General features: G+C 36.6%; 1 protein-coding gene across 2 annotated transcripts in view; it reads left to right on the top strand.

The window, feature by feature from the left end:
* The window catches only part of LOC135681556 (uncharacterized), a 52,116-nt gene that overhangs the window by 21,641 nt on the left and 10,801 nt on the right, over positions 1-19,674 (top strand). For both annotated transcript variants that reach the window (XM_065196094.2, XM_065196095.2), the window contains exons 2-10: positions 3,562-3,731; positions 9,192-9,286; positions 10,359-10,448; positions 11,067-11,159; positions 11,716-11,767; positions 12,120-12,190; positions 13,297-13,484; positions 13,972-14,078; positions 15,835-15,976. In XM_065196094.2, the coding sequence (XP_065052166.2) occupies positions 3,562-3,731; positions 9,192-9,286; positions 10,359-10,448; positions 11,067-11,159; positions 11,716-11,767; positions 12,120-12,190; positions 13,297-13,484; positions 13,972-14,078; positions 15,835-15,976 (1,008 nt within the window). The remainder of the gene's footprint in view (positions 1-3,561; positions 3,732-9,191; positions 9,287-10,358; positions 10,449-11,066; positions 11,160-11,715; positions 11,768-12,119; positions 12,191-13,296; positions 13,485-13,971; positions 14,079-15,834; positions 15,977-19,674) is intronic.

The following is a 19,674-nucleotide window of genomic DNA, read 5'->3' on the forward strand; positions in this document are numbered from 1 at the left end:
CCAGTTTTATCGTAAAACTTATCCTAATTTTGATGACAAGTAAAGGCAATGCACGAGCTTCTAGGAGTTGTAAAGCTGTGAACTACGCATGCAGGGCAAAGTAGAATTCCCAAGGGCCACTCGTATGAATATTTGTATTAATGTAAGATAATCCACTTGAAACGAATTTGAATAATTATCTATCTAGTTTTCTTCACATTACCTCAGGATCTTGCGAGTTTATTGATACACTTTCAAAGTGCTTGACCAACGTGCAATTATTGCGTCTCAGTTCACGCCCCGCTACTTCAATAAGATCTTACACCAAAATCTCAGAGAGGTAGAGTTCATACCATTTGATATTTTCAAACTTGTTTTCCTAAAGTTATTAACTTGCACGTGCCCTTGGTTTCATAGTTGTGAAACACCAACGTTAGTAGCGATGTTGATGTCCACATGCCCTTTCCCGCTCCGAAATGTTATTCTTGATTACACGACCAAAATTTTCAATACAAAATCTATACCTACATTTTTTATGATATTTGCACTTGAATCAAGAACCTTTCTTTATGAAATATAAATATTAAAATTCGACTTTTGACAGAAATTTGAGCTATCAGCAATGTATGTCTTGCAATGAGTTGCCTGCAATCTTGCATCATGAAATGCCAGACAGGATAATTTCACGTGCGGTGGACCGTGGAGAAATTCCTGTCTGCTTCCAAACAAAAATGAGACAATAATAAAATTCCCAGAAAAGCAGCTATCCAGTTTATTCTAGGCTTCATGCTAAAAATTTCATCAGTAAAATATTGCCAGATGCCCTTGCTTTACTTCTGATATCGTTAAAATGGCGTGCGATTTCCCGTTACTGGAATCGTGGTTGCGTGCAACCCAGGTACCGTTGCTTTTGCTTACTTTCCTCAAACACGCTTCAAGCATGTAGTCTGTTTTGCATAAACAACAAAAGTGTACAAAACCGTCCACAAATAGGCGGTCTCAATCATATAATTAAGATTTCCAGCTCGATCACATTCTTACTATGTGTACGTAACCACGTGCTCTTCGAATAGGTATTTAGATTGCAAGACAGAGCTATTATTTTGTTCCAGAATGACACCAGATCAGACATCGTTCATGACTCAAATTAGTCTGAAGAGAAGCTATTGCGAAACCGCAGCACTGCATTGTAATGCCCTTGCCCTTGTTTTGCATCCCTAAGTTTATCGAATCAGACCTTCATTACGCCAATCTTCAATTCTGCTTCCTCGTACTTTTTCGCTTTCAAATATTTTCCCCAAACGAAATTTAGTTGGTGCCATTCCCGAAGATGCAAACATTTAGTGAATTACCCATCCCCGTGATTTCTCGACTCACATGTGCAGAGGTGAAGCTTGCCTGCTCGTTGTATATAACTTTATATTAGATAATATGACTTCTTTTTAGAGAAAAAGCGTAACATGGTTCAGACTCTTATCTTCAAGCCCACTTAAAGAGAGGAAAGACATTGTCTTGAAGTTTGCTTCTAGCTTTTTCAAATTGTGTAATTTTGCTTTGAACTTTAATTAAGTTATTCCTGTTTACAAAATGAAGAATTGCTAGAAACACTCAAATATAAAAATTAGTTCGATGTGCACAATATAGCAAGGCCTAAAAACAGTGGTTATTTCTTGCCTAAAGATTTATGTGTTTAAGACTGGTTATTGGTCTGCAGTCTAATATAATGTCTTTCTTTTCATTTATCATTTGTCACTGACGTCATCTAGGAAACAAGTGGGTGGATGCACAAAGTAATTGCTCCTGTTAAAAGTGAATTTCCATAAATTTAGATGCATTTGGATCTGTTGAACCATTAACAGCAAATTTTAGACATCACAGGATTAAATATCATGTAAGATATCATGCGATTGCATAACATTGTGCACAAAGGTGTAGGAAGCACTTCAAAAGTGGGGGGGGGGGGGGGGGGGGTTGGTGCTTTACCACTGTTTCTGAACGGGGCTCCCTTGTTCCTTCGTCTATGACTGTGCAGTTTTGTACATTCAAAGCAAAGGTACAAAACTATGTGAAAGAAGGAAATAATGATTGTATCCTCTCTATTACATAACGTTAATGTAAATACTCCTGATTGTAGTTACATGTTTGTCAAAATGGTACCTATGATGGTAGCCTTGTATTATCAGGAGTTTTGACATTGCTACTTGTTGAATGATTTGCCAATATTAAAGTAATTAGCTATTAGGTATTTATTCATGATAATTTTGTAAATATTTGATCCTAAAAATTGTTCTATTTTGTTGGAAGATAATTTATGTAGGCTTTCATGCTTCTTGTTAGGTAATGAAACCAGGGGGTATAAAACTGAGAATTTAGGCTATGCTTTCTGTTGTTTCTGCTCCACGTGCTGTCGTACAATATATTTGCAGTGAAGCATCTAGGAATGATAATTGTTTAGCTGAAACCTTGATTATACTTGCTAAACTCTTTGAAATTTAAGAGTGATGCAGCATGCAATGCTCATGAACGATTTTAATACTGAGTCCTGGTTTGAATCAAGAGCTCTTGAAAACCCTTTTGAGTTTGCCTTCTTTAAATTATTGCAAAACAACTGAATTTTGCTTTTCACAGCATCCGAACCCAGCTCGTTGTATAAAAGTCATCGTGTAGTCATCTGTATTTTTGAACAGTCTGGACAAATCATATGGAGACAGCAACAATTTAGCGATATCCCGTGGACTAGATAATTTTCTGCCTAAACGTTTTGGTTTGTTTTATTGCGTTGCCTCTTCCCGTATTCACGCAACCTTTAAATGAATAACTGGATGACTTTGAGCTAGCTGAAAATGGAATTTGAAGGCAATTAAAGGACTGCATTTTGACTTTTTGTATGCATAAGTAATTGGATGAAATAAAAACCTCTATCTGTCTGGCCTAACAGCGGTATTGTAATGGTATGAAAAGAATAAGGGTGGTGCTCATTATGAAGTTTGGACATTTTCCTTTCATCTTCAGTGACATGGCCATTCCCGCTTCCATGCAGTACCGTAACAAGGATAGAATTATTGACAGGATAGTATTGTTTGAGAGCAATGAACGAAATAAAGATTGTTTATTGGAACAAAGAATTTGTGTGATTTTAAGAAAAGCGCGACCCCCTTATGTAAAATAATAGCTACGGTCCTGGGACCACGTGTTTCTGTTCTAATTGTTGAACATAACTTCTTTTGAATGTTTAAGACACTTCAAATCGTTCAAATCAATTTATTTCAAAAGTTTAATTTGTTGTATAGCATCCGACCTATGCAAAATACATAAAAAATTCGCAAGAAAATCCTGTCTTTTTCTCGCTGGAAAACTAAAGTGAAAAAATATCACAAGGGTTATACGTTTACGTTTAAAGAAAGTGCAAATGATTTTAGTTCAACTCTTTGCTTTAAAAATGACGCTTAACTAATTCCTTACATTTCTTGTAAAATTGGAATATTTTTAAAAAATCGTTTTTCTTGAGTGTAAAATATGTTGGTGCTGTCGAGCAGAATTCATTGTCTTTGAAAATTGTAAAAATTTGTCTGTTTTCTCCAGTTACCGCACCTCGATAAATCCTTCGAAGCGACACAGAGACAGGCTCAATCAAGAGCTCGAGAACCTCTCCAAGCTTTTGCCATTTCCAGAGGAAGTTATTGCCCGCCTGGATAAACTCTCTGTACTGAGACTCAGTGTCAGTTACCTACGGAACAAAAACTTTCTCAAAGGTAAGATAAATACTGAAATTTTTAGCGAATTTTGCCAGAATCAAGTGCCCTTAATAATGAGGTCCGATTTTGCTGTATGATCTTTTTCAACGAAGAAAAATATGAACAGCGAATCACTTAAAAACGATAGAATAATCGCCTACTGTACATTGCGTTTGAATCGGTATTAGATAACCTTGACCGCCTTGCCAAAGAATTTCAGGCTGCAAAGAAATTTGGAAAATTACAGTTTTTATTTCGATGCCTCCTTTAATGACGCTGACCAACTTCTGACCTGCTTTCTACATACGCTACTCAGTATTTGAAGAAACTGGCAATTTTTTTTGCTTTCCACAATGTTCTGAACATTTACGCAAACAGCAATTCGAATATCCATCGTTGCGACTACTCAATGCTTTTTGCATAGTATTATCAAAATAACTTTGTTGAACAAAGGGTGAAGATATCTCTGATTATTAAGAAAATTCACCAAATATACCATAGCTATAAACAGAATTGCCCCCTTAGGGTTGGTTGTTCTAGTGTGGCATTATCTCTTTATCCTCTTGCCCTACAGGACAGAATAGCTTACTTTTTTGTTCTTAGATTGGTACCAATGTTGCCTTTTTCAACCTGACATACCTCTATGTATAGCATGACAAATACAGGAACATTGCTAAGGGGTTTCAAGCATTTACCTAATCGGCAATAACTCCCCTTGATCCAAACAGAAATCAAATGTAATGTTAAGCATAGCTAGACAGTTTGTAAACCACACCCACAAGGCGCTTTTATCAGCTTTTGATAATTTAAGTAGGTGTTAAAACTTTTTGATAAACGGAAGAAAAACTATGTCCTTTTAAATCTAGAATCTGTAGGTCGTAATACGGTTGCAGTAAACGGATTTAGGCGATCTTGTTATCCGATCAGAAAAACATACTGTAATGGTTCGAATATTCACATAAGGTTAAATTTAAACTTGATGCTAAAGAGAGAGCTAATTTGAAAGGGGTGCTTATTGGAGAAGGGGCTTTCTCCAGTCGGACATATTCAGAACTTAAAGGAGATGGCATATTTGACCCGCAGGATGTATTTGAAAAGAAAAAAATTTGCGACTTAGAATGTGTATAGAAAATCTCTTGATAAAAAGGCTATAATAGCCAACTGCATCTAGATGCTCTAATGCAGAATAAGTTTCAAAGCAGCTGTAACTAATTGGCTGCTTTTTCCGATTCTGACTGCAAAATAGGGAAGGGCTTGTTTGAGAGGCCTATTCGATAGTTGATGTCAAAAGGCCGGGCTTGATAGAATTTATTGCCATAAGCTGTCATAAGACATAAGCCTTGTCATTGTTTCAAGATTTCAGAGGTTTCTCTTGTTAATGTTAGCATTTACGTTTAGCTTTTAAAGATGACCATAATGGAACTAGATCGAGAATAGTAAGCAGCTCTATCCCCCCCTCCCCCCAATATTCGCAGTCTTCTCCTCGGATTGGAACCCCTTTTTATCTAATTATGCATCTAACAGTTATAAAGTTAATGTATTCTTATATTAATTTTCTAACTCGTGAATAAGATACCAACAAAATGAAGGGCAAAAAGCTCCCTCAGAAATCATGCCCTAGACATAAAAAAATCAGTCATGAGGCTACGTTCCCACATCATCAAGAGCGAGCTGGGCCGTTGGTGCATCGGCGCAAATCGCTAAACCTACCACTGATTTAAACAGGAAGCGGTTACTTTGGAATTTTCCATAATAACCCCCAAATTTTATTGATAAAGGGGAGGGAATGGACAAGAAAAGACCTACCTAATAGCATCCAAGTGAATGCTAAAAACATAAAATAATGCCTAAAGGTACGGGAAGTTTTATTGAAGTCATCAAGAGAAAACAAAAAAAAACAAAGAAAGGGAGGGAGGGCTGGAAAAATAAACAGCATTCTCTATTCGTCGCCTTTGACCAAGCAAAGTGAAACCAACACTATGCCAAAAAACCTTGAATACCCCCAAGAATAACCTAGGGAACGAAATCGTGGCACATGAGACCAAAAATATGAATAACAGTCAATAATCAACTCAAGAGTAACAGCCATTGCAAAAGCCCCTCGTGAAATTAACTCTGATTAAATTTCATTAAATCATCATTTCTACTAGTTCTGTAATAGTGTGCTCTTATAACAATGCTCTGTAATGGTGTGCACTTCCCAGACTGCATTTTAACCTACCAATGTTTTCGATAATGCTTGGTTTTTTTTATCATAACACAACAGGTGCTTTTTTTGTAAGATGATGAACAACAAATAACTGTTGAATCTTGAGCTACTTTAATGTTTTAATTGTTAATTAGTGATACAATCGAATTGAAAAAGTATTGTTAATTTTATGAAACAATCAACAACGTGACCTGATTGCTTAAAATTGGAAATTTAGGGTGAGCAGAAGTATTTCAGGCACATGGCAAACAGTTAAAAAGCGGATTAAAGTCTTCATTCCGCGCATGTTTGTTAAATGGAAGCCTTAAAGCTTCTTAGATATTGTCAACGGAAGAAGAAATGCGTACAAGGCAAATCATTCTGGTTACGGCAGGTGTGATTCGACCCTGCCATGCTTGAATCTATTAAATTCAAATTGAAAACAATGAAATTCCAAAGGCTAATCTTAACCTATAACAAGGCATCTAACACCCCAGGGAATGCTTCTTTCGTTTGCATTGGCATAAGTGTTAATCAAGATATCAGCTTTCTTTTCATTGGGATAATGGCATTGAGATTGCGCAAATGAACACAAATAAAATGAATAAATTATGCATGGCATACCAGCTAGCAGTTCAGGTTCACTTCGCAGATACCACTTTATATTTCGCAAACATTCGATAACGCAGCTCGTTGGCTGGTATCACTGGTAGTGTTATCTACAAAAATGCTAGCTTAATTGACTCGATTGTATCATAGCGGCATCATTGGCCAAATTTGTTTCTATTTTTATCAAATTGATTGTGCCTTCTGCAGGACTCATGCCGTTGAATTTAATTGTATGTTTGGAGTTGCGATAGGTACAACTACACGTTATAAAAACTGGTTTATAAGAAGCTAGTGCTAGGATGGCCAAAAGTTTAAGAATCTTTAGTACAGGCACAGGAATATATAAGAAACTGTAAAATTTTCATTTTGAAAAAAGGAGTCCATTAAGTGTAAGCTTTCCAGATGATCATCCAACGCAGTTGATGATTTAGAATATAGAAAAAACACATGTTTTAACAAACAAATTTTGATATTCATGAGTTTTTTCATGACAATCTGCGTTTATATTCTTCCGACTATGCTCAACCTAAAAAAAATTAGGCAATTTAAGAAGAAGAAATAAGGATGCCATGCATAATTAATTCATTTCATTTGTGTTCATTTGCGCAAGCTCAATGCCATTATCCCAATGAAAAGAAAGCTGATATCTTGATCAACACAACTAAGAAACTTTTAGTATTAAAACGCAAATATGTGGAATGGATGCTAAATTTAGAATTTATTTAGTACTTAGTGCTGATTCAAGTTTCTTGTAAGAAATTGTACATACAGAGGATGTTCTCAGTTTCTTCTTGCGATTGTAAACATTTTAATAGCACTTTTGGTTGTCTCCATTTTTGTTTTGTGGGGATGTCGAAATTTTCTGTTTGGGAACTAAAACTAATTAAAAGCTGGTCACACCATATCAATTCAAATAAGTTTGAAAGAACTTTTTGGCAACTATTTAACTATAACTTTCTCTGTTTCAGAACACTTTTGTTTCTCTGTTTCACAACACATTTTGAAAACGATCGGATGCTCTAACCTTCGGTTTTTCCTTTATTTACTCTATGCTTAACAGTTTTTGTTGTACATTTGGATGTGTGAGTCAGTTACAGTTTTTTTATACATGTAAACTATAGATAAAATAAACTAGAAACTGTAACACCGAGAGAAACTCTACCAGTTATATCTCACCCAATAATTGACCAATTTAACTGATTTTCTATCTATAGAAATATTTTATGATGTTTTTTAGGTTTTGTTGTCAAAAATAACTATTCTAGAAATTAACTTTTTTGACGTCACATTTAAATTCCAAATTTACTCCGAAATCGTAAAAAGCCATTTTTAGTTGACTGTAAATCTGAAAAGATCGCGACCTAACTAAAGAGGAGATCATTGCTTGCTGTTCAAGTACGAGGTTTAATGGCAGGCAGATAGATCGATTTACCTAACAGTGACCTTTGAAGATATATTCTCAAGGCCTGTTCAAGCCTTGGCTCGATATTCTGCTAACAATACATCTAGCCAACCAAAAGCAGCATTTCTGATAGAATTCATCTCTGATGCCTACATTTATCGAGTCAAGTTCATTTGGCGAAAATCCTGTTAACGTTAAATACAAGATTTGATGCAGGTCAACACAATGAAATTTCAAATTCGCAATGAATATTTAATTCACAGCGTGGATTATTTAGTTATCAAAACAACGTACACAAATTACTGTTAACTCGATAAAACGCAATTATGAAAATACAATTAGGACACAAAAATAACGAAGATAGACGCAATTAAAGTTCGATTATGCAATCTTTCCGACACATGGAAAAAACTCGCAAGACTCTTGTAGCCACATGTCCGTGTTTGACATACGCACAGCTAGGTTTTAATCAATTAAGTTTTAATTTGTAAATACCTGAAAGATAATTTCATTAACCAGTATTAGAGAATGACCAGTTAAGATAATATATAGCGCATGATTAAAGCATAAAAATATAATAGTAGAATGCGATAATAAGAATTATAATACTTAAGTGTCAGACGAAAAGTTTAGCATGTTTCAAAATGTTTGTTTTTTTGAAAGCCATTTTTAAATTTTATACCACAAAAAGATTATTTGCAAAAATATTTCTCTCGAAAGACCTTAAACGATCGTTCCAAAAAGTGAGTTGGATATACTGGATTTCTTATCATAATTGTTGGCGGTCCCATAAGTACACATTGATAGGGTGGATGCATTCGATGTGTTTTTATATCATTGTTGGCATTATTCACAACTAGCATAGTCCTTTCTGTGTGCTCCAAAAGAGGTCAGTTGGAACAACATATCTTATAGTCAGTGGCATCGCTTGACCTTCAGATTAGGGGAGGGGGAGGGGGGGGGGTTGGAGAAATGAAAAGTTACCGACGAAGACATAGATCGAGGAAGATCTAGGTGTCATTTCACCTACTGATAGATGACTTACCGACGAAAAAGTGATTTTGTGGACAAACTGAAGATGTCCCGACCCATTCATGAAGTATTGGGGGTGTCACACCCCCTACGATCCCCCTATTGCTACGCCCCTGCTTGTAATGCCTAAGTTATTGTTGCCAAATCTTGATTGGATGCTTTGTTCTCTTAGTACAACTTGTTACTTGTAAAGAATACCGATAGTTGCATTGCGGTGCCTGCTATTTTCATGCGTTTTTTTCTGCAGGTGCTGCGGCGGGAAAGAGTCCTAAGGCAAAAGAAATAACGCCGCCTTTGGCATTGCCAAATCCAAAAGGGATTTTCTCGCAATTGTTCAACGAGGTTTGTTATTCGAGATTAAAATTCTGCTGCAATTATTGCGAAAATCATGTCAACATATTCGAGCATTACTAGGTAAACAATAGACAACTTAATACTTGGTAATAACTAATCGCCTACTATAAAACCTTTTTCATCTAAACATCTACTGTAAATGGACTACGATAAATAATTTCATCACGGGATTTGCCCGAAATGGATCATGTGGGAGCTGTTCGGTCGTCAAAGGGATCCGACAGACTAGGCCACAGCTGTCGTCACCCAGACCGCTTTGATCGCCAAGTGGAAAGAGAAATGAAACCTTCAGGCGGTTTTAGATTTGCTAAACCTCCCCAGATACTTTCTTGCCCGGATAACTCGAACTTTCGCTAGCTCGAACTGTTTTTGATTCCTCTTTGAACCTTCTCCAACGCACCAAAACCCCAGAAATCGAACTTTCAACAATAAGAACTGATTTTTCGTTCCCCTTGAACCTTCTTCAATACGCTCGCATATCCAAGAGTTCGTTGGATCGCATAGGTTGTCACGTACATCTGGAAAGGTCCATGTCAAGATGATCGGAAATGTTTTGGGCGTTCAAGACCGAAAAAAGAAGCCCCTCTCTTGATGGGAACAGGTTTTATGCAAAGTGTGGCTTTGAGGGTGCTCCAGCCCTTTTACAGTGACAGCTAGTAATGCTAGCCTTAAACGATTTGATAGTCCTATAAAACATGCGATGGCAGTATTTGTTATATGTTACAAGCTCTAAGGCAGTATTTCCATACATGTACTATTTTGCTCTGTCTAAACCAACTAGAGTACAAGATAGCTTGGTTTAATACAATCAAATAAAGAGACACTGTAACTGAACTTCTTGTCACCATTTCATCAAAGGTTCAGCGTCAACAAAGTCTGTAAGACCACTGCTTTGAAATGTTATATCAATTTTAAAAACACTAATAATAACTTCTCTTTTCAAAGATTTCTTCGTGAATATTTTTCCTATCATCATTTCGTTATGAATACTATCTAATTTCAATGAACTTCAAGCACTTTCACATTTGCGGACTGTAATCTTTTTATGTTTTGTTTGTAGGCCATCGACGGATTCCTGATCATCCTTACGTATACAGGTGTAATATTTTTCATATCAGAAAGTGTGAAATCCCACCTTGGCTACTCCCAGGTAAAAATACTATGACGCACATGTAGCGTATTTCCTATTTCACGTATTAATTGTCCAGTAGACTTTCACTACACTTTTTTATTCACCTTTCCGTGTGATGTTGTAATAAATCTGTGAAAGTTGCTGTCTCAAACTCTGACCATGTTGTTTGTTAGAAAGTCTGTGAATTGAAAGTTTTTTTGCTTCCATTTTCATCATTTTTTTAGTTAGGTAGCCTACAATCTATGAGAAATAGGTGTTTAATGTCTTCAACCCTATTAAGAGAATCGTTTTATACATTTCTGCTGTGTTGCTTTAAACCGCTATATTATTTGGTACCAGAGTGTATATGATGTGACGTCATACCCTCTTTGGTTAAGTAAATCGACTGGTTAAGCTTTGTGTTGCTTTGTTGTTAAGGCATCGAGTCAATGAAAATAATCGTCCTTGGAAAGAGGTATCTGCCTTCAGTCATTTGTTTCGTCACTTCAACAACCATTTTTCTGAACTGGCTGTTAGCGAAGCCCGAGCTTTAAAATTACGACACAGGGCCTTGGCCTATACCATTTCCTTTTGCCATTGATCTCTAGCTTTCCATGTGACTCCCTTTCGTCATTATCCTTGCTCTTACCGTTTCAGTCACAATACCTCCATCAGAGTTTGTACTCCTACATTCACGATGATGATCATGACGAGCTCAGGGCTGGCCTGGAGCCAAGCCGAAAACCAAAGGTGAAACATCGCATATAAATCCTTATTCAGTCATATTTTGCAAAAACTGCTCACAAAATTTTTGATAATTTGTCTTTGTTTCTGTGAAGAACCTGGTTGTTTTATTTCAAATGCATCTCCAACCTTTGTAATCATGGAATTGTATTGAAATTGAACAATAATGCAAATTCTAACTAGCGATTTTCGCGACGTGTGCAGCTGTTGGATGATCATGTTTAGGCTGTATCAACTAACTCGCGAATGTTCTTAATTTTTCATAAACTAAGCTCCCTTCAGTTTTTGATTTTCACTGCTTCTAAGCTGATGCATATTCAGGAGAGGCATATTCAGAACAAAATTTTGTTTCTACCTTCCCTCTTTAGTCCGGATAGCTTAATACTTATTAAACTATTTATTTATCAACGTCTTCTACTTTAAGCTGCTACTCAGAGTTTCAAGCTTAATGCGATCATCAGAACAGTTGCCTGACATAATGCGTGTACAGCTCTGCCTAAATGGTATGGAGCACTTTATGACAGACCAGTAAACAATAATTCTCATTATTAACATTTTCCAGATTGTTGAAATTGATGAAGATGAGAACGAGGCTGAAGACGAAGCCGCTATTGGTAAGACCATGCTATATCTTACTGGTTTGGCTGTAGGATATAACTTATTGGTTATTTGGGACTTATTTCTATTGTTGATCAAACCGAAGAAAGATAATTCTGTACCAAAAAGTGTGACAAATTTCATTCACAACTTAAAGTTCACTCGATCAAAAAGTGTGACAATTTCATTCACAACTTAAAGTTCACTTGATCAAAAAGTGTGACAATTTCATTCACAACTTAGAGTTCACTCGATCAAAAAGTGTGACAATTTCATTCACAACTTAGAGTTCACTTGATCATGTAGGTTTTTGCAGTGCAAAGTGTTTATGGATGAGCAGTTTTTATTGTCATGTATGTTCTATTCTAGAATTACAGCACAGAGAGTTTGTTATTCGAATGAAAAGTGTTTTAAATTCAAGCTCTTCAGATATGTACAAGGTAAATTGAAGTTCGTGAAAGATTTGGAAATCTTTCCCCAAACCACTCCTTTTTTCATTACACTGTCCTTTCTTCAATTCGTTCTAGTCAATCTGTCAATTTCTTAGTTGTTCGAAAATAATTATGCCCCTGAAAGGCCTTCAAGTATTGTCTGAAAGTAAAATCAGTGCCTCAACCTTTGAAATAAACTTGTTAAATTGAAAATTATTAAATTTGATATCATGATTTTAAAGGCAATCTGTCTCGTTGTGGATTGGTTAACAAGAACAATAGCTGGAACAATAGCCTAAACACGATTCCAGCGCTCCGCCATATTTTTTACAATGCGATAAATTAAAGGGGGATTGGAAACAATAAATAATCCCTCTGTTCTGATAATTAATCTTTGAGTGCAACTGTAACCTGCTGGGCCATTCGCTGTTAATTGACTTTGGTTAAGGCCCTGCTGCTTTTCCCCAAAGTAATTTTGTTTGAACTATTAGGAAGTTTTGTTTACAATATCTGGTGGTGAAAGATACCTGAGAACTTCATATTCATATTCCAGTGAAACATAAATGGACTACTATTTGCATTAAATGTTTTGAAAAGCGCCGATGTACAATTTCTGGCTTCATGTACGTAGGCAAGGACATCCTATAAACTGTGATATCAAATTTTCTCGCAATTACATTAAACTGCAGCACATGCAAACGAAAATATTTGAAGGCAATATAACGGTTTGAGAGGCCCTTAAATTTAGAGAAATTTAACCAGATTTTGCTATTTTTGAGAGTTTCTTGCTTTTAAACATGTTAGTTCTACGTACCATCCTCTGCATGACTTTCCACCGCAGTTGTAACTTTTTTGCGTCGGTTTTTGAAACAAACAACAATATAAATAACGAAAATTTAAGACATCATCTAGACCGTCAAGTTTCAACCATGAAAATTACTTTGCACAAACAATGACAAAATTCATTCTTTTTTACTAAGATCGAAATCAGGGCTTATTATCAGTTTATCGCTATGCAGTGCAATGGTATACTCAATAAATTTTTCAACAAGATTCTAACATGCTATTTGCATTCCCCATATATATCTATAATGGTATCGTTTTTCATCTTGCAGCCTTTTAAAGTAAGCGGGTACATGAGAAAACTAAATTATATGCTGGATGATGGGCCAGACCAGTACGGTTTATTTGCAGTGTGTCAGCCCTCACGGCCTACCTACTCGATGCTCGAGGTGCGCATGAAGAGCATGCTTTTCTGCAGCAAAAACAAAATGGACTTCACATTCCTTGATATGGATGCAAGGTGAGTAATAAAATACTCTAACCTTGGCTCTGGTAGCAACCCAAAAGGGCGTAATGAAAAAGAAGCCTGCAAATAAGGTCTTTAACTGCACGATTTTAATTTTTTTTTCTAAGGAGAAAGATTCTCGCAAAATTATAAGTTTGTTTTGTTAGTTAATTATTAAGCAAGAATCTTCTAAGGGAATCTTGCTACCAAATGCTAAATTCAGATAGCTAGTCCACACATTATCTACAACGAATCTCATTTAGCAAATAAACGATATAGGTTCTTACGACACGTAAGCTTTTGTAGCCCTAATTATTTGAATTGGCCATTAGCCAGCATTGTACAGTATTTCATATCCTGAAATCTTGCCATTCCAAGTCACTGGCTTTGATATAATCCTTAAAAAGAAATTATACACATCTATCAGTGTCATGTGATTTGTGAAACCAGTTGTGGTTTTTATATTTTCACCCATTGATGTATACGGTATATTTGTTTTAAGAGGGAAAGACTTCTTTGGCTACTCAAAGAAAGATTTGTTTGGCAGATCGAGTTACGTCATGGTACATCGCGCCGACCTACAGCACCTGCGCTGCAAGCATACTGAAAGTTAGTTCGCTACTATTAATTTTGCCTTCTCGCCTTTCACCAATTCTTTTGTGCTATATTTAACATTCATAAGGTTCTCTGAACCATGATGTCCTTAAAATGTGAATAATACGAGCCTCCATTTGCTTGATTTAGGGACAGAAAGGCGAAAATGTACAACTGCGACCATCAGTAAGAAAGTATACATAGCTCCCAAGTTACCACAATTCGCGGGTCAGACCCGCATAAACTTTTATAAACCTGCTGACCCGCGAGGCAATTAAAATAGTAAATTATAGCGTTACAAATATCTAAGCCTACGATAATAGAATGTTAGCTCAAAAGATGACTTGCCATATACACGAAGGGATATTGACACTCTAATGAATTCTAAAAAGTTGGGAGCTATTGTCTAACTACGACCATCAGTAAACCTAGACCTTTTAAAGTGTTCTCCCATTTTCCGTGTTTTGTATGTATCAATATGGACGATGTTAGTTGGAACGATATATTTCTGAAATAGATAGAGATTGAAATTAGAGTTTACGGAAGGGCCAACAATCTCCAAATATTTCTAGTGATTTTTGCCTTGGATTTTGAGAGATGGTTAGTTTAGGCACAAAGTAGTCCATCGCCATGTTTTGTTTTCGAGATTACGAAAAAAGTCCGAGTTTTAAGCTTTATCTATCATTAGACTCAATAATTTGCCAGTGAATGTAAGCCGACTGCCTGAGAATTAAAATTAAGACGTTGTCTGCAATTTTTCTAAACAAGTGTCAAAGCTGTCGAGAAAGATACTTGCCTTTATAAAACTGCCCAACATTTTGTCCGCTAACCAAGCAAACGTTGTATGTAATAGGCACGAGCTTTAACACTGAACTCTCTTGACCTCCGTCAAATCTTGTCAAGTGTTTTCGTACAGGTAGAAAAAACCCAGACAGAAATCTGCTACAAGCAAACTTGAGTGGTCTAGTCAAAGTAAAATCGGATCAGCCGTTGTACCGCCACGGCGTTTCAGGGGGGCTCGTACTATTGTCGTGGTAAGGTATTGTTCTTTTGAGAAAGAAGACAAGTTGATCTGGAGAATGAACAAATTGATAGAATGATAGCTCCGGTGTTGAAGATTTAGAAAAGTGTGTTTTTAAATGCGTTTCTTTTTGGTATACAGTTAGGATTTATCTTTGAAAATGCTTATTTCTTGTTTTTTCCTTATTATATAGGCCACAGCACATTTTGTTTTAATCGATAAAGACAAATTCTGCGAATTTTTCTTTATATGCTTGCAAATCTCATTAACTCGTCATTACACTGTTCTTAATTTTGCATGTTGTTGTTTTTCATGTCGTACGTGTTGTTTTGCCTTTTGATTAAAGGCTTAATTTTTCACCGGTGGATTTGTCTCTTATCAGGTCTCGTAGCCTTGTGTTGCCTGGTTCCGTTAAATGTTTTTTAGGCTAAGGGATTGTCTAAAATCCTCTTACAAGTTTTTCATTAATTTTGACAATTATATGACAAATCATTATTTATTTTGTAAAGTATATTGTCGTAGCTTTGACATTTTGAGGCTAGAATTATTTATTATGTCGAAATATTCAAGGTTATATATTGGTCCTCGATTGGAGAATTGCTACGTAACATCTGTGGGGTGGGGTGAGTTTTCCAGCGCGTTACCGAGAGAGTGGGCATCCCTAATTCATTATAGCTTAGTTTTGAAGTAACCTATGTTATACATACAATGATTCGCATTTTGTAACTGATAATTACGCTTTCTCGTTAGTTATTCACCTCGGAAGGACCACAACAGCAACGTTCAGACTGCTCAGCAAGTCAAATGACTGGACATGGATTTGTGGTTACGCAAGAGTTATTTATAAAAATAACAAAGAAGACTTTGTTGTCACAACCAACAGGGTAATGAGGTGAGTGGCTCTCAAATATATCAACAATGTCCTTGAAATAGTTAAACACCACACCACAGTATTGTCATTTTCATTCTCCAACTCGACTTGCCACAACCCATTCCTTGCTTGAGTTTTACTAGCGAATAGGATTCAGAAAATTCTTAACAAATCCACAGCCTGTTCTGGGTTACTCTGATTTGATATTTTTCTTGCATCTATTACATTTGTTTGGCACAAAATCATTTTGATATCTCCATGAGTGTCAGCTTTAAGTCCTCTTTTCTAAATGATGTCATGGCTTGCCCCATCAGCCAGTGCAGTGTTGTTGGGTCTTCTTTTTGCAGTCTTCACCTTATGTTTTTTCCTTTAACATCTTTGCATGCATCGTTATTTTTTCTGTTAGAGCAAGAGTGCAATCCATGGGTGTCCTGACATAGTTGGAGGGCCTCGCGGTTCTCAGTTCTCCCACTGTTCTCTGTCAACTAAAGGAGCTTTTTACATAATCCAAGCCTTTTTCCATCACTGCTCCGGTGCTAGTTTTTTATGCTTCAAAGCGGCTCATGGCCTTTCAGATACGGTTTTTGTACTTAGTTACTTTCGCATGGTTTCACTGTTTCCAGCGTAGTCATCTTAATCTCTCTGACCCTTGTTTCATCAAAATGTCCTACAGTGCAATTTAAATAACCATGTTGTCCATTGCATTGTCTGGCCTTCATTCATAACGGGGGTCAATTTTGATAAGTTATTCAGAACTGTCTACTCTGCAAGCTCATTGGCTTTCTTGTTTCAGCTTGCTCATCAGGAAAATGGCTTGTTTTTTTCGTCACTTGCTTAAAATCCCTCTAGAACACAAGTTTTTGTATTATAATTTCATCGCACCCCGACTCAGAGATGCTTCAGCCTGTATTTTGTTGTGTACCATATAGGTAATATCGGAGGGCGTATCATCAACTTCCTATGCATTTGAAGGGTGTGGCACCCAAATCCAATCATTATCAAACAACCCCCCCCCCAATCATTGTCTTTAAAATCCGTCCAAGATATTCAAGTTACATTGTCCCTCTCCATACCGAAAATACGCAGGTCGACTTCTATCCATTTGGGTTGCTACTACGGAAATAGTTCAAGTTATATGTTAAAACAGAGTACAGTTTCACAATTCTTACAGTTTTCGAGAAAAATCATCGATTTGATTTGACACTATTATTGTCTGTGTATGATATAAAGTAACCGAGGAGAAATTTCGCTCCAGAGAAATTGCGCCTATGATTGAACAAAATGTTTTGTTTTTTAGAAAAATCCCCAAAAATCTGTAAATGCCAGAATTCTTCAAAAATAATTATTTGCTGTTAATGTAGAGGAGTATAACCTTTAATGTAACTGTCCTTAGCTCTTTGGAAAGTTTGCTGTTCGCCTTAAGACTTGACTCATGCAACCATAATATATCACCCGGGACACGAAAAATGTTTGCTTAATGTAAGATTTTCTTTATTTAAAAATACTCACTAACCATTAAATGGATAATTTTGGAATGGTTATAAATCAGGTCCTTTTTAACATACTAACTAGGGGGTAGTTGCTTCTAAGCCTCAGTGACTTTCAATTGTTTCAAACAATAGGCTATTGTCCCCCTCTTTGAAAAAGGAAAGGCCTGCCCTAAAAGCTTTTTTGTCTTCGAATAGACTGTTATAGATAACATAACCTTAGATTATGACAGCAAGAAATCGATGATATTAATTTGGCCTCACATCATTATTTGATCAAGAATATTAATTTGGTGAGACTATTGACGGGCTCATAGGTCGGAACCTTGATGGCTCGAAGTAAAACTGGACTGTCTGGAAATTCAAAACCAGATACGTAAGCCCACTTGGATAGCAAAGGCATAGACCCCCGGCTGTTACTGACTGGCCTCGTAACAAAGAAAACGACGAATGAATTATTGATAAAAGGATTTCATGTCAGTGGAAAAAGTCCATGTCATGTTTCTTAGACATGAAACAATCGAGGTAGTCCTGGGTCTTTTCTTTGGCTTATGCAGAATATTTTTGGTCGCTTTCGAGCCTGCATATATTGGACTAGGTAATTATTTCAGACTTCCCTGCAGCTTTGTTATTCGATTTTTCCGCTTTTTTGCTTTTTCCTACGTGTATCTCATTCTAGACAGTTAGGTTTGGATTCTCTGAGCTTAGTGCTTCTCAATCTTCACATTTCGTATACGGCTGCAGAACTGTTGCTGTTAGGCTAGGCAGTATTTTGTCTCCGCTTCCCTGCTGCAAGGCTTTCTGCAGTCGCAGGCGACTTTTTGCCGTTGACCTTGACTGTAACAGCCTTTTGTTCTGACATTGTTACGATAACAGGGTACGCTTGTTTTGTCTTTTGTGACGTATACTGTTTCGAAGAATGGGGCATTACAAGCCCTCGCTTTTCAATGTCTGAACCTAGGCCAGTCGCAAGGGGCTTGTTGGAGCGTCAGAGGTAACCGGCTTTACGTTTTTCAAGCTCATTTTTTATGCAAAGTTAATAATACTGAGTACCTTGCCACGAAATATTAAATTGGGGAACTTATTTCATTAACTGTTATGTTGAGACCTGCTACTTGCAGGCTAAAATGACATGTTATGTCCAAGTAACGGATTAATTTCAGGATAATGCATCGTTTATTTTGTGACCCAGTACACAGAAGTACAATTGATTCAATGTTTTTGGGCATTTATTTCTTTAGTTGAAGTTTCAATTTTTTATTTTTTCAAAGCACGTCCATCTTTTATGCGATCCGATTCTAATTTAGCCTTCTTATCGCTAAATTTTGCAGTTTTTTACCACGCTCAAAACTTTGCAGCTAAAGAAAGAATTTGACCCATTCACCCAAAGCCGAAACCCCTTAGGCTCGCTTCAACCTACCCAAAACAGTATTTATTCGGGGATAATTATTCATTCTCTGCTGTTTCTCATTCAGCTGCCAATGTATAGTTGTTGCATGTTATCAGACTCTGGAGTTAGGCTACCCAAGAGGAGGGTCACTGCGTAAATTGACAAGAATATATAAAGTGACAGGAATTTGCCATCGTGCTTGAACTTTTCTTTTTTCTGTTATAAAATAAAACAAACTGTACATAACTTCCATTTATAAGAAACATCTATATAAAAGATGCAAGGAAAACTTCGAAAAGGGCAAATATGGCAAAATTTCATCCAGAGAAAAGTTCAGGCGTTTTCTGTACTCAGATAAGACTTCTATTTGTGTATTTGAAGCAGCAATCGCTTGCTGTAATTTCTTGTCTGTGCAATATATTTGTCTTTATGTATATTCGAAGATGCCTTTTTGACTGCTCAGTTGTGACTCACCTTGGCTGAATAAGACATTCATCCAGACATTACATGCATCCTCTGCTTTACACTGTCTTGCTATGTCTAGCTTTGCGACTAATGTAACGCCCAACTTTGGTTTTAGTTTGCTTGCATTGTGCCCTTATTATTAACGTGTTCGTTGTAGTTACGTGGATTTTTTGCTAATGTCATTGTTAGGAAAAGGACTTCCTTTGGTTAGGGTAGCTGTACATGGCCTAAATGTTTTGCTTTATAGGCTCATTCTAGCTCTCTCAAGTATTTTGTAACGAGTGCAGTTTCGATTATAAGAAAGGTATGTGCAGCCTCAATGAGATTTCAGTAGGTTCCTTAAAAGGTGCCATGCTCCAAAAGGTGCACCTTTGTAC

The sequence above is a fragment of the Rhopilema esculentum genome, chromosome 12, assembly GCF_057945365.1.
Source record: "Rhopilema esculentum isolate cy_ngs chromosome 12, ASM5794536v1, whole genome shotgun sequence".
Lineage (NCBI taxonomy): Eukaryota > Metazoa > Cnidaria > Scyphozoa > Rhizostomeae > Rhizostomatidae > Rhopilema > Rhopilema esculentum.